Source organism: Talpa europaea, assembly GCF_964194135.1.
Source record: "Talpa europaea genome assembly, chromosome: 10".
Lineage (NCBI taxonomy): Eukaryota > Metazoa > Chordata > Mammalia > Eulipotyphla > Talpidae > Talpa > Talpa europaea.
This window is the reverse complement of record NC_140077.1, coordinates 65,465,069-65,484,353: the sequence shown is the minus strand read 5'-3', so window position 1 is coordinate 65,484,353 and position 19,285 is coordinate 65,465,069. Positions and strand designations below refer to the sequence as shown.

The 19,285-nt window shown below is 49.2% G+C and overlaps 2 protein-coding genes across 5 annotated transcripts in view; one reads left to right on the top strand and one right to left on the bottom strand.

Annotated features, from left to right (window-relative positions):
* Positions 1-1,521: 1,521 nt before the first annotated feature.
* On the bottom strand, positions 1,522-2,631 carry TSSK1B (testis specific serine kinase 1B; the record flags this gene model as incomplete). Its single annotated transcript, XM_084245480.1, has 1 exon — positions 1,522-2,631. One exon carries the CDS (start codon positions 2,629-2,631, stop codon positions 1,522-1,524), a length of 1,110 nt encoding a protein of 369 aa, XP_084101606.1.
* Positions 2,632-5,346: 2,715 nt separating this feature from the next.
* The window catches only part of DGCR2 (DiGeorge syndrome critical region gene 2), a gene marked incomplete at both ends in the record, with an annotated part of 74,053 nt that continues 60,114 nt past the window's right edge, over positions 5,347-19,285 (top strand). For all 4 annotated transcript variants that reach the window (XM_084244918.1, XM_084244919.1, XM_084244916.1 and 1 more), the window contains one exon: positions 5,347-5,425. In XM_084244918.1, the coding sequence (XP_084101044.1) occupies positions 5,347-5,425 (79 nt within the window). The remainder of the gene's footprint in view (positions 5,426-19,285) is intronic.

Genomic DNA, 19,285 nt, shown 5'->3' with positions numbered 1-19,285 from the left:
ATGTATTTCTAGGGGGTAAGGCTGAGGGAGGGTGCTGGGAGAGCAGGAGGCCAGAGCTGGAGGACCTCAAAGGCTGGTCATGGGAATCTTTCCCACAGACAGTGGGGTCCAGATTGGCCACTGTGGGAGGTCGTAGGGCAGGGACTGAAGCCTGGTGGCACTGTGTAGTATGACAGGCAGGAAAGAAGAGATGGGAGAGCATAGGTTGTGTGAAGGTGGCTGTGGGGAGAGGGAGGAGCCAGACAAGAAAGGTGGACTGGAGGTGGAGAGGGGATGGCAGGATAGGGGCACATCGTCCACTCACTTCTCCAAGAGACTGAGGGTTGGGGTCTTCCCAAGACCAAGAGACATGGGCAGGGGGAGGGTGGAATCTGAAACTCTTGTCCTCTTGGTGTGTTAAACCTGCAGGTTTACACGAGGTTGTCCAGAGTGAGTTCAGAGGGAGAAGAGAAAGGGGGCCTCAAAGCCCAGGTGAGGATTGCCTGAGAAGTGGCAGGTATAGGACCATGAGGCAAACCAGCAGGAGAGCAGTGCGGGAGAGCAGTGACGGCTGAGACCAGGCATGCGTTGTGACCTCCTCCCCGCCAGAGTCAGCTTCTCTGTTCTGGCAGGGAGTGTCACCCTTGGGAACAGACTAGGACTTGAGGGGAATGGGATGTGGTCAAGGCCACAGTGGCTGTGAGCACATGCTCAGGCTGGACTGTGGAGGGGCCATCCAGCAGAGTTCCCTGCTTTTAGGCCAGGGGAATGACCATAGGGCAGAATAACCTGGGGCACTATTGAGAACCGAGTGTTGACTAACATAGTGGGAACCCCTGGTGGACAGAGCAGAGCAAATGAGCTGCCCTTTAAGTTGGGAGTTTAAGAAAGACTGTGCAACTGGCCCATCTGCCATCTGCAGGCTTTCTCATCAGCAGCCTTGTTGGGGCTGCGGGTGCTGGGATAATGAGGGTCCAGATCTCAGCCGCCATTCAGAGGAAGCCTGCTCTCCCAATGGGAGGTACCCCCACCTCCTGCCCCTCTGCAGGCAGCCTTGGATTCTTGGATCTATCCTCTCGTCTCCACCCCTCCCCCCAAATCCCCACACACCCCCTCACCCCCACCCCCTCCGAGCACAGCTCTCATGGGCCTCTGGAAGCAACATCTTCCTCGCTTGGCTCACTGCTCTAGTCCAGGACCTGTGGTCATAGTCAGGGATGGGCATAGTGGAACACACTTTCCCAAGCAGGAGTTGTGGTGTGGGGAACTGGGAGGAGTACAGGATCCTCACCCTGGGTGAATGAGGGCAGTCAGCTGGGGCAAAGACATTCACCTTGGGGTCTGCACCAATATAGTGATTTATTGCTTCTTTAGCCATGAGGGTTATCAAGTTCGAAGGGAGGGAGAAGAAACTGACGAAAATAGCGGCTCAACCGAGACTGTCTTCTTTCTCTGGCTTGCCCCTTGGCTTCTTCAGAGCTCAGGCTGGAAGCCATGAGCTCTGCGTAATTGCCTATGGCCCCCTGGGCCACCAGAGGCTCACTAGGTGTGCTGGGTATGTGGCTGTGGAGGCTCCGGGGAGTCCCCTTCTTCTGTCTCCTTGTTCGGTGGCTGCTCTTCGACGAGACCCTTGGTCTCGGATGGCTTCGGCACTTGCATTTGCAATGGTTCCTGCTCGGGTTTTGTCTCAGGCTGTGCCTCAGTCCGTGATTCTTCCAGGGGCTCCAGTTTGGTGGCAGACTTCTTATCAGGGCCAGGCTCAGCGGGCTCAGTGCCCCGGGAACTCTCCCCCTCCTTGTTGATAACTGCAGAGGACAGGCTCCGTGCCTTGGGTTGCACCCAGCAGTGACTGAGGATCTCGTCGATGTGTAGCCGCCGATTGACGTCCGGCTGGAGCATGCGGTAGATGAGGTCCTTGCACTCACCTGTCAGGTGCTTGGAGCGGGGGAAATTGACGCGGTGCTCCTTCTGGATGCGCAGCATTTTCTTGATGTTGGAGTCATCGTAGGGCATGGAGCCACAGACCATGATGTAGAGGATCACGCCCAGGCTCCAGATGTCATACACCTTGGGCTGGTAGGGGATGCCCTGCAGCACCTCAGGGGCTGCGTAGGCTGCCGACCCACAGAAGGTCTTGCTCAATGTCAGTCGGCCGCTCTCATCTCTCAGGCAGCGCTTGGAGAAGCCGAAGTCGGACAACTTGATGTTGAAGTCCTTATCAAGGAGAAGGTTCTCACACTTGAGGTCTCGGTGGACGACATCCAGATCGTGGCAGTACTTGATGGCCGAGGATAGCTGGTGGAACTTCTTGCGAGCATCGTCTTCTTGTAGGGCTCCCCGGGTTTTGATAAACTCAAGGAGGTCGCCCTGGACCCCAAGCTCCATGACGATGTAGACCTTGCCATCAGATGTCTCAAAGATCTCATAGGTCTTGACAATGGAGCGGTGGTTTAGCATGGCCAGAATCTCAATTTCCCGGGGAAGGAATTTCTCCAAGAAGTCCGTGGGGGCTTTCTTGCGGTCTATGATCTTGACTGCCACATTGAACTTCAGGCGCTCAGAGTAAGCGGATTTGACTTTTGCGTATGAGCCCTCTCCCAAATTTATCCCCATGATGTAGCCTCGTCGCTTAAGGACAGCAGCATCATCCATGGTGCCAGGAGTGCCCAGTGCCTCTGAGGCTGCCCTCTACATCCCTGCGGGACATGGGCCAGGGACGTCCTCATTTACACTATGGACAGAGAGTCCTCTGGGCTGGCCAGGCCTGCTGTCCCTGCCTCCCAGAGGCCAAGACTCTCGGGTGGAACATTCAGCATTGTCTCCCAGGTGACTTCAGTGGGTGAAGTCATAAAGGAGGAGTGCTCTGGGGAATGGGCTCTGGCCTGAGCCACTTGGACTCAGAACGCTAGAAGGCTGGCCAGTGGGCTGGAGGCAACCAAAGGACAGAAGAGAGTGGCCTCACATTCGGCTGGGACCTGAGGTAGGAGGGGCTGTGGGGAACAGCTCAGTCTGCCATACTTCCAAGCCTAGAGCCAGGGCAGTGTGTGGAGTGGTGGTGATTACTGCAACCTGGGGCATCCTAGGAAACCTAGATGGGTGGTCGTGTTAGCCTGGGTCCCAGCAGGAAACAGAAGTTTCTCAAGTTAGGGCATCTGAGGAAGTTTTGCTAGTAAAAGTATGATAAAGGTGGGAATAGAGTATAGGGGACTTCACGGGTAATAACAAGCCACTGGAGAAAGGGGGAGCTGGCCACTGGAACCTGGGAAGTATACTGTAAAGAGGGTCACTTTGAGAAGGGCAGTCACCCCACAGGAAGAGAGTTGGGGCAAAACATTCCTGACCTCTTTTCCCTTCCTTCAGTCCTGGAAGACCTTGATGGTATCCACACAGGCATCCTGAAGCCCACAGAGCAGAGCCAAGAAGGGTAGAGGTAGGTGGATCAGGAGTAGCAAAAACTCCTGGCCTGTACTTATGGTTGAAGCCAGAGCTCTGCCTCCTCCCTGCATGGTGAGCTAGACTGTCCACCTGCCTACCCTTCTTTTTTCATCATCTGAAACTTTGCTGGACTGCTCCCACAGTGCCTCTGTGAGGGGGACAACTGGCAGGGATTTCTGCTCTTGGATGTTCCTTCCTGGGGGCCTGCCCAGCCCATAGTCCTGGCTGGGCTCCCAGGGTAGATCGGGGGTTGGGTGTCAGAAGGCTGGGTCTGGATTCTGCTCTGAGTGCCAGCAGCTGCTCCCAGGAATGCTCCCTGAGAACAGTGCAAGTGGCTAGGGCAGCATTAAACCATTGTTTCGGCCATCCATCGGAAAAAGGGAGAGATGGTCAGATCCTTTGTTTAGCACATGCACTAGGATGTGCCCTTGAGGGGACAGGAGCAGGCAAGTTTGCCTAGCCTTGTTTGACCTTGGCCATTTCCACCCAGAAAGAGGGGCACCTTTTCCTCAGATGACCCCAGGTGTCACAAGCTAGAATCCTGGGACACTCAGGAGTACTGTACCATGCCTTGAAGAGGCTTGAGAGCATTACTCCTGGGGAGTGAGATGGTGGGATTGGGAGCAGGTCAGGCTGTGATGGGTCCCGCCAACTTTGGCCCCATTCTCCCTTCTCTCTGCTCCTATCTTTACCTCCTTCCCCAGCCTCAGCATCCCTGTGCCAGGCCTTGTAGCTGGTGGTCCTTCCTCTTTCCTGCTGAGGATACCCCAACTGCTGTCTTCCCTTCTGTAATCACCCTGTTCCCAAAATATATGAGGCCAGCCCTTGGAGCGCTGTCCCAGGGGCTTTTCTTCCACACAGACATGGCTTGCTGTGGCAGTGTTCCTACCCCTTCTTCCCCCCATCGCGTATGCAGGGCCCTTCCTCCAGAGGCCTGCTTTGCTCTAGTCGCTCAAGGAGCTGGACTTCCCAGTCGGCTCTCTTTGTATACCCTTCATGTTATTTCCTCATCGGTTGGAAACATTTTCAGTTGTGTGTGCCAGTGAAGCCACACTACCTATACCTCACAGTGTCGACGCTTTTTCCTCACCCCCAAACCAACTCAAAGACAATTCGGTGCCTCCTTCCAGTTTTCCTCCCTTTAAGAAGACTACTTTAGGGCACACTCCCAGGCGGCTGACAGGACTTGTGCCTGCAGATGTGCAAGGTGTTAAGACGCTTAGTGTCCCGGGGTTCTGCTTCAACCACCACCCGCCCGGTCCCCCTCATCTCTGTGTCCCGCCCCTTTTTTCATATTTGGCCCCCCTGGGCCGCCCGCGGCCCTTTGGCTCCCAGCCTCTCCAGCCCACTACCCGGCCCCTTTCTGTGTCCGTCATCTTGGCCCCCCGCCCCTTCCGCACGCCCTCTGCCCGGCGCCCAGGGGCCGCAGGCCCTCGGCAGGCCCTCTCCCCGCCCTGGTCCCCGAGCCCCACCTCTCCGCTCGGCCAATGGCAGGCCCTTGACTCCTCCTAGCCCCGCCCCCCAGCATGGCCCGCCCCCGAGCTCCGCCTGCTACCGGCCCAGCTTTGGGCCTCGCCGGGGTCAGGCCCCGTCTCCCAGGCTCCGCCTCCCGCTCAGCCGCGGTCCTCGCGCCGCTGGGAGCGAGCAGGCCCCGCCTCCCTGCTCGGAGCTCTTTGGCCGGAGCCGGCGACGCGGGCGGGGGGCGGGGCGCGGAGCGGAGCAGGACGGCCGCCATCTTGCGCGGAGCGGGAGCCGGAGTCGGATCCTCAGGCCGCTGCTGGGGGTGCGCGCGAGCCCGCGGCCCTGCCGTAGCCCTCCCCTGCAGCCTCCCCGCTCCCGACCCCGTGCCCGGCCCCTTGGCCCTCAGCCCGGCTTGGTCCGGCCTCCCCGCGGGGTCACGAGGCCGCCCCGGGGACGATGAACGGAGGATAAATGGTGCCCAAGGCAGACAGCGGTGCCTTCCTGCTGCTCTTCCTGCTCGTGCTCACCGTCACCGAGCCGCTGCGGCCAGGTGCGCGGTGCGGTGGGCGCGGCGCGGTGGGGGCGGCGTGTGGGGGCGGGGCGGGGCAGGCGGCGTGCGGGGCGGCGGGCGCCCGGGACCTCCCTCCCTCCCGCGGCCGGCGGGGTCGAGTCCCGGGAGGGCGCCTGCCGAGGCCTGCCTGCTGACCGCCGGCCCCCGCGGGGGACCGCGCCCTGAGTTCATCTGGCTCTGAGCGCCTAGTACACCGTGGAACTTTGTTCACGAGAAAGATTGCTCTGGGTCCACGTCCGTGGACCTTTGCGGGCTTGCTTTAAGGTTGATGGAAGCGAGTGATGTGCGGGGCTCGGCCAGACTTCTGGGGCCTGGGAGTTCTGTGGCTGAGGGGTTGCGCCCCTAGGCGCCCCCTCCTAGCTGGCCCAGGGGTTGGGGCGGCTGAGTGCTGGGGGTCGAGAGGGCCGCTCGTGGAGGTGCAAGGTTTCCCTTGCTTCCGCTTCGCAGTGCCTTTATGCCAGCGTCTCGGCCCTGGAAACTCCTGGGCTGGAAGACGGTAGCCTTGTCCCTTGTTGTCACTAGTGAGGTGTCACACCTGACAAGCACTGGGCTCGGAGACTCTCCCCGCGGAGGTGGCTGGAGTCCGCAGAGCGTTGCCTGTCGGAAGCGACGCGCTCGGGCTGAGGCTGACGCCCTGCCCGGTGGCGATGTTGCTGCCCCGGAGTTTGGAAAGTGCCAGGCACAGAGGAGCACTCCTGGTATGTGACGATTAAATACTTAACCAAACTCCCCTAAGTGGGCCTGTGGTGGGGAATCAAAATCATGGCAGCCATAAGGTGTCAATATTTTTCTCTTACTTGTTTTTGGTATACTGCCTCCCTTGACCTGTAATAAGAGATTGAGATCCCCAAATACAAGGCCAGGTGCTGGCGCCCACAATGCTTTTAGCGGCCTGTGGCTTTTAAAATCAGGGAGGAGAAATGCAATTTCAGATCAAAGAAACTGTCATATATATATTATATGTTTATATATATATATAAATACATTCATCCTTACAGCAATGCAATTGAAAAGTATGATTCTTAATTTTTTTTTTTTTTAAATGGAGGAAGTGGCCCTTGAAGGCAGAAATGCCCAGGACCAACTCTTGAGTGTTCTCAGACCTGGTTGTACAAAGGCAGGCTTGGAAGAATAGCAGTGTGCCACCCTCCACAGTGCCTTCGCCAAGCTCCCACCCCAAGCCTCACTGTACCTCTTGGCTCTGTTAACTTGATGTCTGCATGGAGATCTGCCCTGTATGCGTAATGGGGAAGGCCCTGGAACCATGTTCAACCTGAAGTCTCTCCAATTGATGTTTCTCTGAATTCCCAGAGTACACCTGCTTGATGACTGCATTTGCTGTTCTGTGAGCAGTGGGGTGGCCTGGGTGGGGACGAAAGCTGGGGAAAGGGTCACCTGTCAAGGGTTACTGTATGGATTCTTAAGGACCAGAGCCAATGAATTTGTGGGTTCTGTTGATTGTTTTTTTTAGAAGACAGGTCTGCACCTGTAGAGAGGTAAGATGTCATCCTATTTGGGCTACCAGTGCCCGTTTTTGTTCATCAGAGTCTCTGAACTCTGTGGGGTGAAACTACACATCATACCTTGTTTTCTTTGGGGTGCTTCTGGTTCCAGGCCTGTAATCTGCCTGGATGATGGAGGTGACTGATGTCTCCAACTTCTTTTCCTTTGCTTGTCTGTCCACATATTCTGCCAGAAGGCCAGCAGCAAGCAATTCAGCAAGTGCTCACTGTGTGCCCATCACTGGAGATGCTCAGATGAAGTGAACAAACCCCTCCCTCTAGGAGTGCCCTTTAGGTGTGGAAGAAGAGACTTGGTGTAAATCGGTTTACTGAATGTGGAGGCCCAGGGGCAAGTGTCAGAGGTGGCCAATTGTCTGTACCTGTGAAGCACACCTCAGCTTGGGTCTGATTTGGGTGATGGCTCTGGTAGAGGGAGCAAAGTTATTTAAATTCCATAACTCCAGATCAGAACTTTATGGTGACTCTGAGTCGTATCTTGATTTGTCCTGCAATATCTGTGGCACTCCAACTGGATCCTTGATTTTGATTGGGCAGTGAGGTTGGCTCTCAATCTGGGTCAGATGGGCTTGTGTTCTTATGTGCTCGTGTGTAATCTGTGACCTTTTGGAGAGTACCAGACAGGGGTGAGTTGGCTTGGATTTATGGGGTGAGGGGGTCAGTTCAGGGAGGGAAGCTTCTGTGGTCCTCACCTGCTTTCTGTTGGATCCTTGACTTAGAAGCAGACTTGCATGTAAGGAGAGCACCATCTAGAACCCACTTGGAGAGAGGGAGGGTGGGCATCCTTTCATTTCTGCCAGGTGGAGCCCTTGAAGACAGGCCAAACCACTTTGAGCTACAAACCACTTAACTTCACCAGTTTCTTTTATTTATTTATTTATTTATTTATTTACTTAGATTGATTTTTTCTAAAACTTTTTTTTTTTTTTTTAAGATTTATTTATTTAGGGGCCTCCCCGGTGATGCAGCGGTTGAGCGCTGGGTTGTGAAGCTGCCCGCAGCCTCTGCAGCGCCGGTTCAATCCCCGGCTGCCAGGTGAGGATCCCACATGGCCGCAGACCTCTCCTGCCGCCCGCTGCTCCCCTCAGCAGTGTACTTCAGTCCTTCTACCTGTTCTGCTCCCCGCTCTGGTGAATTCTCTCACCCTCCCGCGCTTCTGACTGTACCCAGTGCTTGTATAAATAAACAAACGCATGCATCTTTTTTAAAGATTTATTTATTTATACAAGCACTGGGTACAGTCAGAAGCACGGGAGGGTGAGAGAATACACTGAGCCAGAGCGGGGAGCAGAGCAGGCAGAAGGACCGAGGTACACTGCTGAGGGGAGCAGCGGGCGGCAGGAGAGGTCTGCACACATGTGGGACCCTCGCCCTGTGGCCGGGGAGCAGCCAGGGATCGAACCGGCGCTGCAGAGGCTGTGGGCAGCTTCACAACCCAGTGCTCAACCGCTGCACCACTGGGGAGGCCCTATTTATTTATTTTTAAAGATTTATTTATTCATACAAGAATTGGGGTACAGGCCAGAGGTGTGGGGGGTGAGAGGATGCACCGAGACAGAGTGAGGAACAGAACAGGCCTATTGACTGAAATACACTGCTGAAGGGAGCAGCGGGCGAGTCTGGAGAGGTCTGCTGCGCCATGTGGGTACCTCCCTGGCCAGGGATTGAACACGCGCTGCAGTGACCGCGGATAGCCTCATAGGTTGAGTCTTAACCCCTTGTGCCACCAGGGAGGCCCCCACCAATTTCTTTTAAATGCAGCTTTTTCTTGGTTGATTGAGGATGTGTTACTTGCCATTCACTGGTATTCGTAAATTTAACTCTCAGGTGGAACCTGTGAGGTAGATACTGTTATTGGCCCTGTTTCACAGATGGAGAAACTGAAATACTCATCAAGCTAAGTGCTGAGATGAAATTTCAATCTAGAAATCCATTCTGCCCCCCATTGTGCACCCTTGGCAGGGGCTTTGCCCATTCCACTGATAGTGTCTGCTTGCTCCTTTATCTGTGCAAGGAACAGATATCGTTTGCTGATTCTGAAACTTTTTGTAGCTCCAATTCTGAAAGAAAATCATGCTGTAGTTTCAGCCACAGCTCTCTCTAGGGAGATGGGAATGCCCATCTTATTTTTTTGTTGTTGTTAAAAATTTATTTTTATTTATGCATACAACAACTTGGGTACAGGCCAGAGGGGTATGTGTGTGTTGTGGGAGGGGGTTTGAGAGGATTGACCAGAGGCATTGGGGAACAGAACAGGCAGACTGACTGAAATACACTGCTGAGGGAAGCAGCAGACAAGTCAGGAGAGGTCTGCTGTGCCATGTGGGTCACCTCCCTGGCCAGGGATTGAACTCATGCCGCAGTGGCTACAGATAGCTTCACTGTGCTGTGTCTTAACCCCTTGTGCCACCAGGGAGGCCCTGGGAATGCCCATCTTAAATTGCTGAGAAATGTTTGCTTTTTCTGAGTGAGTGCTTCCTAGGCTATGGTCCCTGACCCTTTAGAAAGTTTGGATTTGGCCAGGCTGCCTGGTAAAGTATCAGGACTGGAAGCTATCTTCCTTGTACTCTTGGGAAAACTGGCTGGATGAGACAAATGACTTGCATAAGGTCACACAGTTGGTGCACAGCATAGCTGGGATTCAAACCGATAGGCTGGCTTCTACTTCAGGGTTTGTTCTTTGCCTTTAGCAACCCCGAGGGGCCTGCTGGCTGTGCTGAACTGATAAATTTTCAGCTGACAGGTGGCCATAGTACCTTCCCTCTGGATCAATATTTGAGTTATTGAATAGGAAGAATATGGATATTTTACAAGCAGACATGGCTGAAGCTCATAGAAATAGATGGAAAGCCCTGTACCTGGGCTTGCCAAGTGCCTCCTGAGTTTGGAATTCTAACCAACATAGCCCACTACCCTGTAACACTGTATATCTAACCTTGCTAGCAGATTGGGTTTTGGGCTTAACCATTTCATTCTTTTTAGTTGGAAACTAGTGAATTCTCTCTCTCTCTCTCTCTCTCTCTCTCTCTCTCTCTCTCACACACACACACACACACACACACACACGAGATAGTGCATATATATAACATTGCAGATATAAAGAAGCCTTTGGAGGTAATTTCAAACATACAGAAAAGTTGTAAGAATAAATTGTGTGCAGAGAACACCTGCTAATACTACTATTAGTATTTAGTATTGTTAGTATTTTACCTTATTTCCATTATCCCTCCTATGTGTGTGCAGTGGAACATTGAGATGTAGGTGTACACATTTTTTTTCCTGAGTCACTGGAAAGTTGTATACCTCATGGCCTTTTACCTTTGAATAGTTGGCTCCTGGGAGATGAACAAGTGATGCCTCCCCATTGCTTGCAGTTACCCCATAACAAGCACTAACACCTGCTGTGTGCAGGCACTGTGTCACCACAGCATGGTCTTGAGGCCACAGGAAGCACTGCAGTTAAAGCTCCAGATGGCAGTTGGCAGCTTGTCGGTGCTTGTGTTTCAGTCGGTTCTGGTCTTAGGAATGAAGAAAGTGCTGTTGGCAAACACATCCACATCTTGTTGCTACTGTTAGGGTGTGCCTTTCCCACTCCTCAGGCCCAGATAGCCCTGGCCTGGAACCTTCCCTGGTCTTACCTCCTAAGCCTCCTGGGCAGTCCTGCAGCACTGAATGCACTCGGCCTTTTAGTCATGGGAGGATATGTAGTTGTTGTCTCCCCCCACCCCCTGGTTCGGGTGGTATCTTAGCTCTGTTCCTTTGTCTTTTTTGATACTTGGCATAGGAAAACACCTGGTAGTTTCTTGGCTCTAAGTGGAATGCGTCGGTCACAACATTGAGCACCTAGTAGATCACAAGACTCTGATTCAGTGTTTTCCCTTGATGGGCTGCTAGGTTGCTACCTCATCACATGGTTTTGTCTTTGGGGTGCTGTGGGAACTGGCAACAGCCCCTTCCAGCCTGTAGAACAGATTGGTAATCCCAAGAACCCAGTTTTGGGCCAACATTTAGCCAAGCAGAGTGATGCATAGGCTCACTGTATGGTTATTAAGTGATATTTATGTTTCTAGCATGTCTTGGGATGTTTTAGTCAAAGCATCTCTCATCCTTCTGCTCCAAGCTGAACTGTGTGTGCTGTCAGTGTGGACATGGCTGGCCTTAACAGAGCAATCCAGGCTGGAGGGTGACCATCCCATGGATTGTGATTGGTATGCAGTGGCCCAAAGACCTAGAATATGCTGGGGAGGAAAATCGAGGTCTGGCTTTGCTTCTTTACAGAGCTGTCTATAGGAGGAATAATTGAGTTAGATCACAGTGAGGCTAGTAGGGTGGTGAAGAACATGCCCCTCAAGCCACACTGCCTGGGATCAAATCCTGCTCTGCTATCCTCCATGTGACTTCTCTGTGTCTCAGTTTCCCCATATGTAACACAACATAATAGAGCTGATTTTGTAGAGATGTTGTGAGAATTAAATAGGTAGGTATAGTTCTAAAAATCAGCTGATATAAAACAAATATTTTTAGGGCAACTGTTAACGTTATTCATGAATGGACTTTCAAGGAGTGTGGGGACACGCCTGAAACTCAGACTGTGTGTGTGCATTTGTGTGCAGACTCTTGGGCATAGGGCATGTTTCTTGGGAGAAATCCCCACTTGAGAGGCTGCGAGCACAGTGGCTTTGGGCAGTGTCTGATAGCCAGTGCATGCTAAAGAATCTGGCCCTTCTGATGGTCAGAGAAGAGGCAGCGTGTGGCTTGCTGAGAGCCCCCAAGATAGCCGCAGCACTTTGGACAGGGGTAGGATTGTTCATACTGACATGTTTTGCTCCTTATCACGTTCATGCTATGTCCCTTGGGCCTAGTCTGGCACAGAGTGGGTACTCTGAAATCAGTTATTGAACAAATACACAAATGGCTATTTATATTTTAACATAAAGGGCAACAGCTCCCTTAGCCAGCAGACCTTGCAGCTGCCCCTGGTGGGGGAGGCATGGATGATGGCCTGTGGCTGCCTGCAATAATGCTTTTGGAGCACCTGCAGAGCCAGCTGGCCTGGACTTCACACTGGGGCAAGCTTGCTCCTGTGACTTTGAGCTGGGCATCTCACAAATATGGATCCTCGCTGAAGTTCACTAACACATCAGCCTGGGTTTGGAGGGGCTGAGGAAACCTTTGAGGTATATGGACCAGGCTCCCTCTGCTGGACTTGCCTGGCACTGAGGTGTACAAATAGGATCATATCCTGCGCAGGGATATGATCCGACCTTCCCATGGCCGCCATACTAATGCCAGCCTTGCTTGGAACTTGTGGGTGCTGATTTGCATGCCGATTTGCATTCACCTGTGGTCTTCTCTCCTCTCCTGTCTGGTGTGGCCCTCATATCAGGTAGCCTGGCCTAAACTGGAGTGCCACTGCACTCTTCTGGTCCTTCTCTTTTGGCTGGCTTCCAGATCTCTGGCAGCCAGCCATGAGCTTGTCATCTGTCTGCCCTCAGCTGTTGACTGCTCTGTGTTGGATGGGACAGAGCTAAAAGCAGAGCCCTGGTGTATGTGCTGCCTGAGTGTGCCTTCAGGTTCACCCTTTGCTCCCACCTTGTCTTTGGAGCCTTGTTTGCCGGGGGATCTGTCCTTAGCTAAATTCATCACTGTGCAGATAATTGCTTGGGGGCAATTTTAGAATGGACAGCAGTGTCCCAGGGTCAGCTGGCAGTTGTGAGTTTTCAGGATCTGCCAGTGCACTTCAGTTGATAATAGGTCTCATGATACAGAAGCATTTTGAGTGCCTCTGGCTACCTCTGATGATCCTGGGCAGGTTAGTGTGCCTGCCAAGCTTGGTAGTCTTATACTTGAGAATGGGAGAACTTGGGAGTACCTGACAGGAAAGAGGCTTATTTGGAACCAAGGCAGTCTTTTTGCAGCGCTCTCTGGTTTGTTGGCCATTCCTAGGAGGGACTTCCTCCCCTGTGTCAGTGTGAAAGATGCATGCACAGATGGTGGTGAACCATGGTGGAAGCACCGAACAATCTGGAAAAATGTTGATTTTTTTTTCCCTCCCACTTTTACAAACATACATACTTAGAATATTTTACATAAGTGAAGTTATACTCTTTATACACTTTTTTGACTTGCTGACAGCGTTTTGGAGATCTTTGTAGGTTAGTACATACAGTTTTAACTCATTCTTCTTACTTTTTTCCCCCCAAGACTTTATGAAAACTTTCCTTTGTCTTGTCTGTGGGGTCTGGTTCTGGGGGAGACCTCATCAAAAGTTTACATCACATTTGTGCACATTTGTGAGACAGATGCATGGCCATTAGGCTGGGGGAACTAACTCATAAAATATACAATTAATACTTTCACCTGGCCGTCTCAGACACTCAAGGATTTGTAGATACAGTCTAAATCTGTATCTGTAACAACTCCAGATTGGACTTCTGGTTTTCACATGAATTTATGCTTTAACTCAAATTTGTTTGTTTATCTAGATGACATAATTTCACCAAGGATAATTTAGAATTAGAGAAGCCATTTTGGAAGAACTTTGACATGAACAAAATTATTTGGTTGAGCGGTATATTAAGGGCAAATAAATGTAACCAAATCCCAGAGATCCAATGGTCTGCATTTTTTATTGGTAGGAGGAAGCCCTAACTCCAAAAAAAATTGTGATCTCAAAATGCCTTCTTTTAGTGGAAGGTAGAGGGATACCTTGATCTTGGAAAAAACATACTACTTTGGAAATATTTTCATACCTACAGAAAAGTTGCTAAAATAGAACTTTGAATTTCATCTTATAGTTGACCTGAATTCACCAATTAACATTTGACTCACCACACATCTTTCTACTTTTTTCTCTCTGTGTGTACACATATGCATGCTATTTTTTTTTTAATTTTTTTTTTAATAGAGGCATGTTTTTATTTATTTGTTTGTTTGTTTGCTTGTTTATACATGCACTGGGTACAGTCAGAAGCGCGGGAGGGTGAGAGAATTCACCAGAGCCAGAGCGGGGAGCAGAACAGGCAGAAGGACCGAAGTACACTGCTGAGGGGAGCAGCGGGCGGCAGGAGAGGTCTGCGCGCCATGTGGGACCCTCCTCCTGTGGCCAGGGAGCAGCAGGGATAGAACCGGCGCAGCAGAGGCCGCGGGCAGCTTCGCAACCCAGCGCTCAACCGCTGCACCACCGGGGAGGCCCTATTTTTTTTTTTTTTTTTTTTTTTTTTTTTTGCAGAGCTACTCAAAATTGAGTTGCTAGTCATCATGACCCTGTATTTTTAAATTCCTCAGATTATATTTCCTAAGAATAAAGCCATTCTCTTACAAACACCTTATAGTTATAAACTTTTAACAGTTTAACAGGATTATCCATATTCCCATTTTGCCAGTTGTCCCATTTACAACACATTTTTTTCCCAAGCCAGGCTCCACCCTGGGATCATATGTTACATTTAATTGTCTTGTGGGTTTGATCTCTTCAGATCTGATGTAATTTCCTCTCTTTATCTTTCATGGCATAGGCTTTTTAAGATTACAGGCTGGTCATTTTATAGAGTAATCCTCACATTGCTTCCTTGGGATCACATTCAGTTGAGTGATCCCTCAGGATGTTGGGTCTTCCTCGGTGCTCCATAAGGAGGTTTCACCCATCAGTTTATCCCAGGAATGGTGATGTTAAACTTGGCCATGTGATCACTTTTGTGGGCTGCATTTCTCTGCTGTAAAGCTGCCTTTTCACCTTAGTGGTTGGGAGGTACTTAGTAGGAGAGAGACAGCTTTGTTCAGTGGTTTTAAGCATCTTGCCTGAATTAGTGATTTTGTCTTATTCTTTTTTTTTAGTATTAGTCTACTATACAAAAGAGCTTTGTCTCCCCCTTAATATTCTGGACTCATGTATTCATTTTATTCAGTCTTTTAGAGACTGTTATTGTCATTCATGCTGATGCTTATATTGTACTTAATTTGGGCAGTGAAACCCCTTTAGGCTGGCTTCTGCATGACTATCCATTTTGAACATTCCTTAATACCAGACTCATCTTGTTTCTTTCCTCTTCCAGCCCTGGTTCCTTTTAGTGGGAGATGGTTTTAGAAACCTTGTTATTCCGGGTGTTCATTGCTGCTGGGATGCCGCTGCTGCTAGACTCTTTCGGTCTAACTGGGGCATGCATATGAGAGAGAGAGAGAGATCATACCGTTTCTTTGTTTCAGCCCAGCATCACTCCTTTCCCATTTCATGTTATTGTCTTCTTCTACAGTGAGAGCTCTGACTTCCAACATTCAGAAGTTTTACTCATTTGCCTATCCTGTCTTGCCCACAAAATAGTCTTAGAAGTGCTATGAGTGGAGTTTGATCTCTTTTCCCAGCTTTTTTGTCTTTAGACTGACTAATGGTATAACTCAGAGTACAGGGTCCAAAAGCTGCTTGGATTAATCCTCTTCATGTGTTTGCTGTATACTTAGGCTCAAAAACTGTTGATTTGAAACCAATTAATTACTCAGTAATTAATAGGAAGCTATTTATTGTGATCTCATTTTTATAACAAGTTTCTATTTTAGTGCACTGGTTGAGAAGGAAGCATTTCTTTTGCATATAGGATGTATTATTTTCTTGGGTAAATTAAAAATTCAGTTTTAGGAAGAGTATTTATAGTTTCAACATGTCAATTCTCATTACTGTATATTGCAATTTGCTTAAAATTTTTTTCCAGCTTCTGTTGTATGAAGAGAAATATATGAGTAAATTGACCACTGACCGTCAGTAAAAAGAAAGGCCAATTAGAATTTATATCCTTTTGATTTTAACATCATTAAATGCTATTAAGTTTTATTTTGTTAATAACCTTAAAATCTCTTGATGGAGTGCATTAGAAATAACTTTGTAGGGGCCTCCCTTGTGGCACAGGGGTAAAAGTTTGTCAAGCTATCGCCAGCCAGCCATGAGAAGTCCGCTGTGCCATGTGGGTTAGCTCCCTGGCAGGCCGGGGATCAAACTTATGCTGTAGTGGCTGGCGACTCCTTGATAGCGCTGTGTCTTCAACCCCTGTGTCACCAAGGAGGCCCCTAAAAAATTATTTTGTGATACTTGAATATTTTACAATGAACATCTTTTAATTCTAAGAGTCCTAAGAGATCAGGTTTCTAGTTTTGTCATTGATTGTGATTTTGGCAAATCATTCTTTTTGATTTCAGTTTCTTAAGGAAGTAAATGGAGAGCTTAGATGTCCAGGGAATTTGGGCTCAAGTTTGCTCAATAAGCTCCCAGTTCCAGCATCCGTCATCACCTTGTGCATTTCCTATGCCTGTGACCTGTTCCCTTGCTCTGATAGTCTGGGGGTGGGGAGGGAAGGAGAGTTGCAGTTGGAGGGGGATGCTTCACCTGGAGTTTGGGCACATCCTTTACTGACAGCCCTGTTTGGATGGGGATCGTGGGAGGATGAGGTAGGTGGAGGTCTTAGGATGAGACCCAGCGAGGATGATTAGCTTGCCTGGTGGCACCACTTGGCTTTTAAGTAAAAGAAACAGAAGCCAAAAAGTCAGGACTTCTGCCTTGAGCCATGTGCTCTGCCTCTTGCACGTTGCATCATGTATCCAAAATAAGAAGGAAAAGTGCATGGCTGTACAGAGGTGAATAAAGATGCACTGTCTGGTGCCCACCTGAGGAGAAGGGGACACCTTCTCACTGATCACAGTTCCTCTCTCTACCACTGTCTTGTGTGGATGTTGGTGTGTCACAGCTCTTTTTACCTGGCTGACCTGTTTAGTGTCATTCCCTGTTGACCTCATCAACCTGTAATTGCAGTCAAATGAAGAGGTATATTTTGAGAAGCTTGGGTGTTAATAATCTTACCCATCACCTCCTTGTGAGTTTTGAATCATGTGATGGATGAGTATATTAACCCTTAAGAACCATTAATAAAAGTAAGTTGTCCAAAAAAGGTATTTTAAAGGAATTTTATATAACTGAATGTAAAATAGATAATACTTGCAAGAAAAAGATAACCTTAAAAATGATTCTACTTACAATAAAACAATGTTAAAAAATTCTGTCTAGATGTTGTGTATTTCTCTTTTATGATTGTGAGATGTGATACCCTTTTTATAGAAAGCCAATATTCATATCAACCTTATTTTGCAGATGAAGAAGCGGAGCTTGGAAAACTGAGTGACTTGCCAAGGTTACATAGCTCATAGGTGGTGGAGTGTATTTGGGCAAACTAGAGCTCTCATTCTGATAGCTCTCATAACTTCAGTAGGTACTTGGTCACCCTTGGCTTCCTTACTATCTGCTCCCTCGGCCTTTTCTGTCTTCCATAGCCTGGACAGGTGCCACAGTGCTAACATCACATCACACTAAACCCCTTAACGCTGCTGTGTCCTCTGAATGCCCTTCAGGTAGCCTCACCTGGGCCACTCATTACCTGCTGCCCTGGTCCTGCCATCTGGACCTCAGTTCTTAACTGCTGCCATAGTTGTAGTCAGCACCACCCGCATGCTACATCACCCCCCATTTCTGAGCATCGTGCACTCTGCAATAGCTTAGTTAACCTTAACTATTACCTTTTTTAAAAAATTTTTTTAAATAAATTTTATTTTTATATTCCCCATACAATTGCAATCCCCTTATTTTGACCCCAATCCCTCCCCTCTCCGCCCCCTACCCCCCATAGAATGTCTCTGGTTCGTAGTTGTTTGTTGATTTTGATTTTCACTTTCTTACAGTTATTCATTTTCCTGGTCCCTTATTTAAGTTTTCTAGATTCCTGCTATGAGTGAGACCATCCGGTATTTTTCTTTTTCTTTCTGGCTTATTTCGCTGAGCATGATCCCTTCCAGCGCCATCCATGTTGCTCCAAATTGCATGTGTTTATCTTTTTTGAATGCTGAGTAATGTTCCATGGTGTATATGTACCACATCTTCTTGATCCAGTCATCTATTTTTGGGCATTTGGGTTGTTTCCAAAGCTTAGCTATTGTAAACAGTGCTGCTATAAACATAGGCGTGCAGGTGCTCTTTGGAATTGATGTTTCTGTGTCCTTTGGGTAAATACCTAGGAGTGGAATTGCTGGATCATATGGAAGCTCCATCTTTAGCAGGTTGAGGAATCTCCACACAGCTCTCCATAGTGGTTGGACCAGTTTGCACTCCCACCAACAGTGCAGGAGAGTTCCTTTTTCTCCACATCCTCGCCAACATTTGTTGTTGCTAGTTTTTTTAATATGTGCCATTCTCACTGGTGTAATATGGTATCTCATGGTAGTTTTGATTTGCATTTCCCTGATGACAAGTGATGTTGAACATTTTTTCATATGCCTGTTGGCCATTTGCATTTCCTCTTCAGAGAAGTTTCTTTTTAGCTCTTCTGCCCATTTTTTGACAGGATTATTTTCTTTGTTGTTGAGTCTCATCAGCTCTTTGCAGATTTTTTTTTTAAAGAGGCATGTATTTTTATTTATTTGTTTGTTTGTTTTTTGTTTATTTGTTTATTACATGCACTGGGTACAGTCAGAAGTGCGGGAGGGTGAGAGAATTCACCAGAGCCAGAGCGGGGAGCAGAGCAGGCAGAAGGACCGAAGTACACTGCTGAGAGGAGCAGCGGGCGGCAGGAGAGGTCTGCGCGCCATGTGGGACCCTCCTCCGGTGGCCGGGGAGCATTTGGGGATCGAACTGGCGCCGCCGCAGAGGCCGTGAGCAGCTTCGCAACCCAGCGCTCAACCGCTGCGCCACCGCTGCGCCACCGGGGAGGCCCTCTTTGCAGATTTTTTGTGATCAGTCCTTTATCATTAGTGTTGTGTGCAAAAATGTTCTCCCAGTTGATGGGGTTTCTCTTTGTTTTTGTTATTGTCTCTTTTGCTGTGCAGAAGCTCTTTAATTTGATGTAGTCCCAGCTGTTTATCTTTGCCTTCACTATCACTGCTTTGGGCGATGTGTCTGTAAAGATGTCTTTGATGTGCATGTCATGTAGTGTTTTGCCTATATTTCCTTCTATATATTTTATGGTTTCAGGTCTTATGTCTAGTTCTTTAATCCATATTGAGGTAGTGGTCAAGCTTCATTCTTTTGTATGTAGCGACCCAGTTTTCCCAGCACCATTTATTGAACAAACTTTCTTTGCTCCAATGCATAGTCTTTGCTCCTTTGTCAAAGATTAGTTGACCGTAAATCTGTGGGTTTATTTCTGGATTTTCTGTTCAATTCCATTGGTCTGTGTGTCTGTTCTTGTTCCAATACCATGCAGTTTTGATGATTATGGCTTTGTAGTATAGTTTGAAGTCTGGGCATGTGATGCCTCCATTCCCTTCTTTTTTTTTTTTTTCAGGAGAG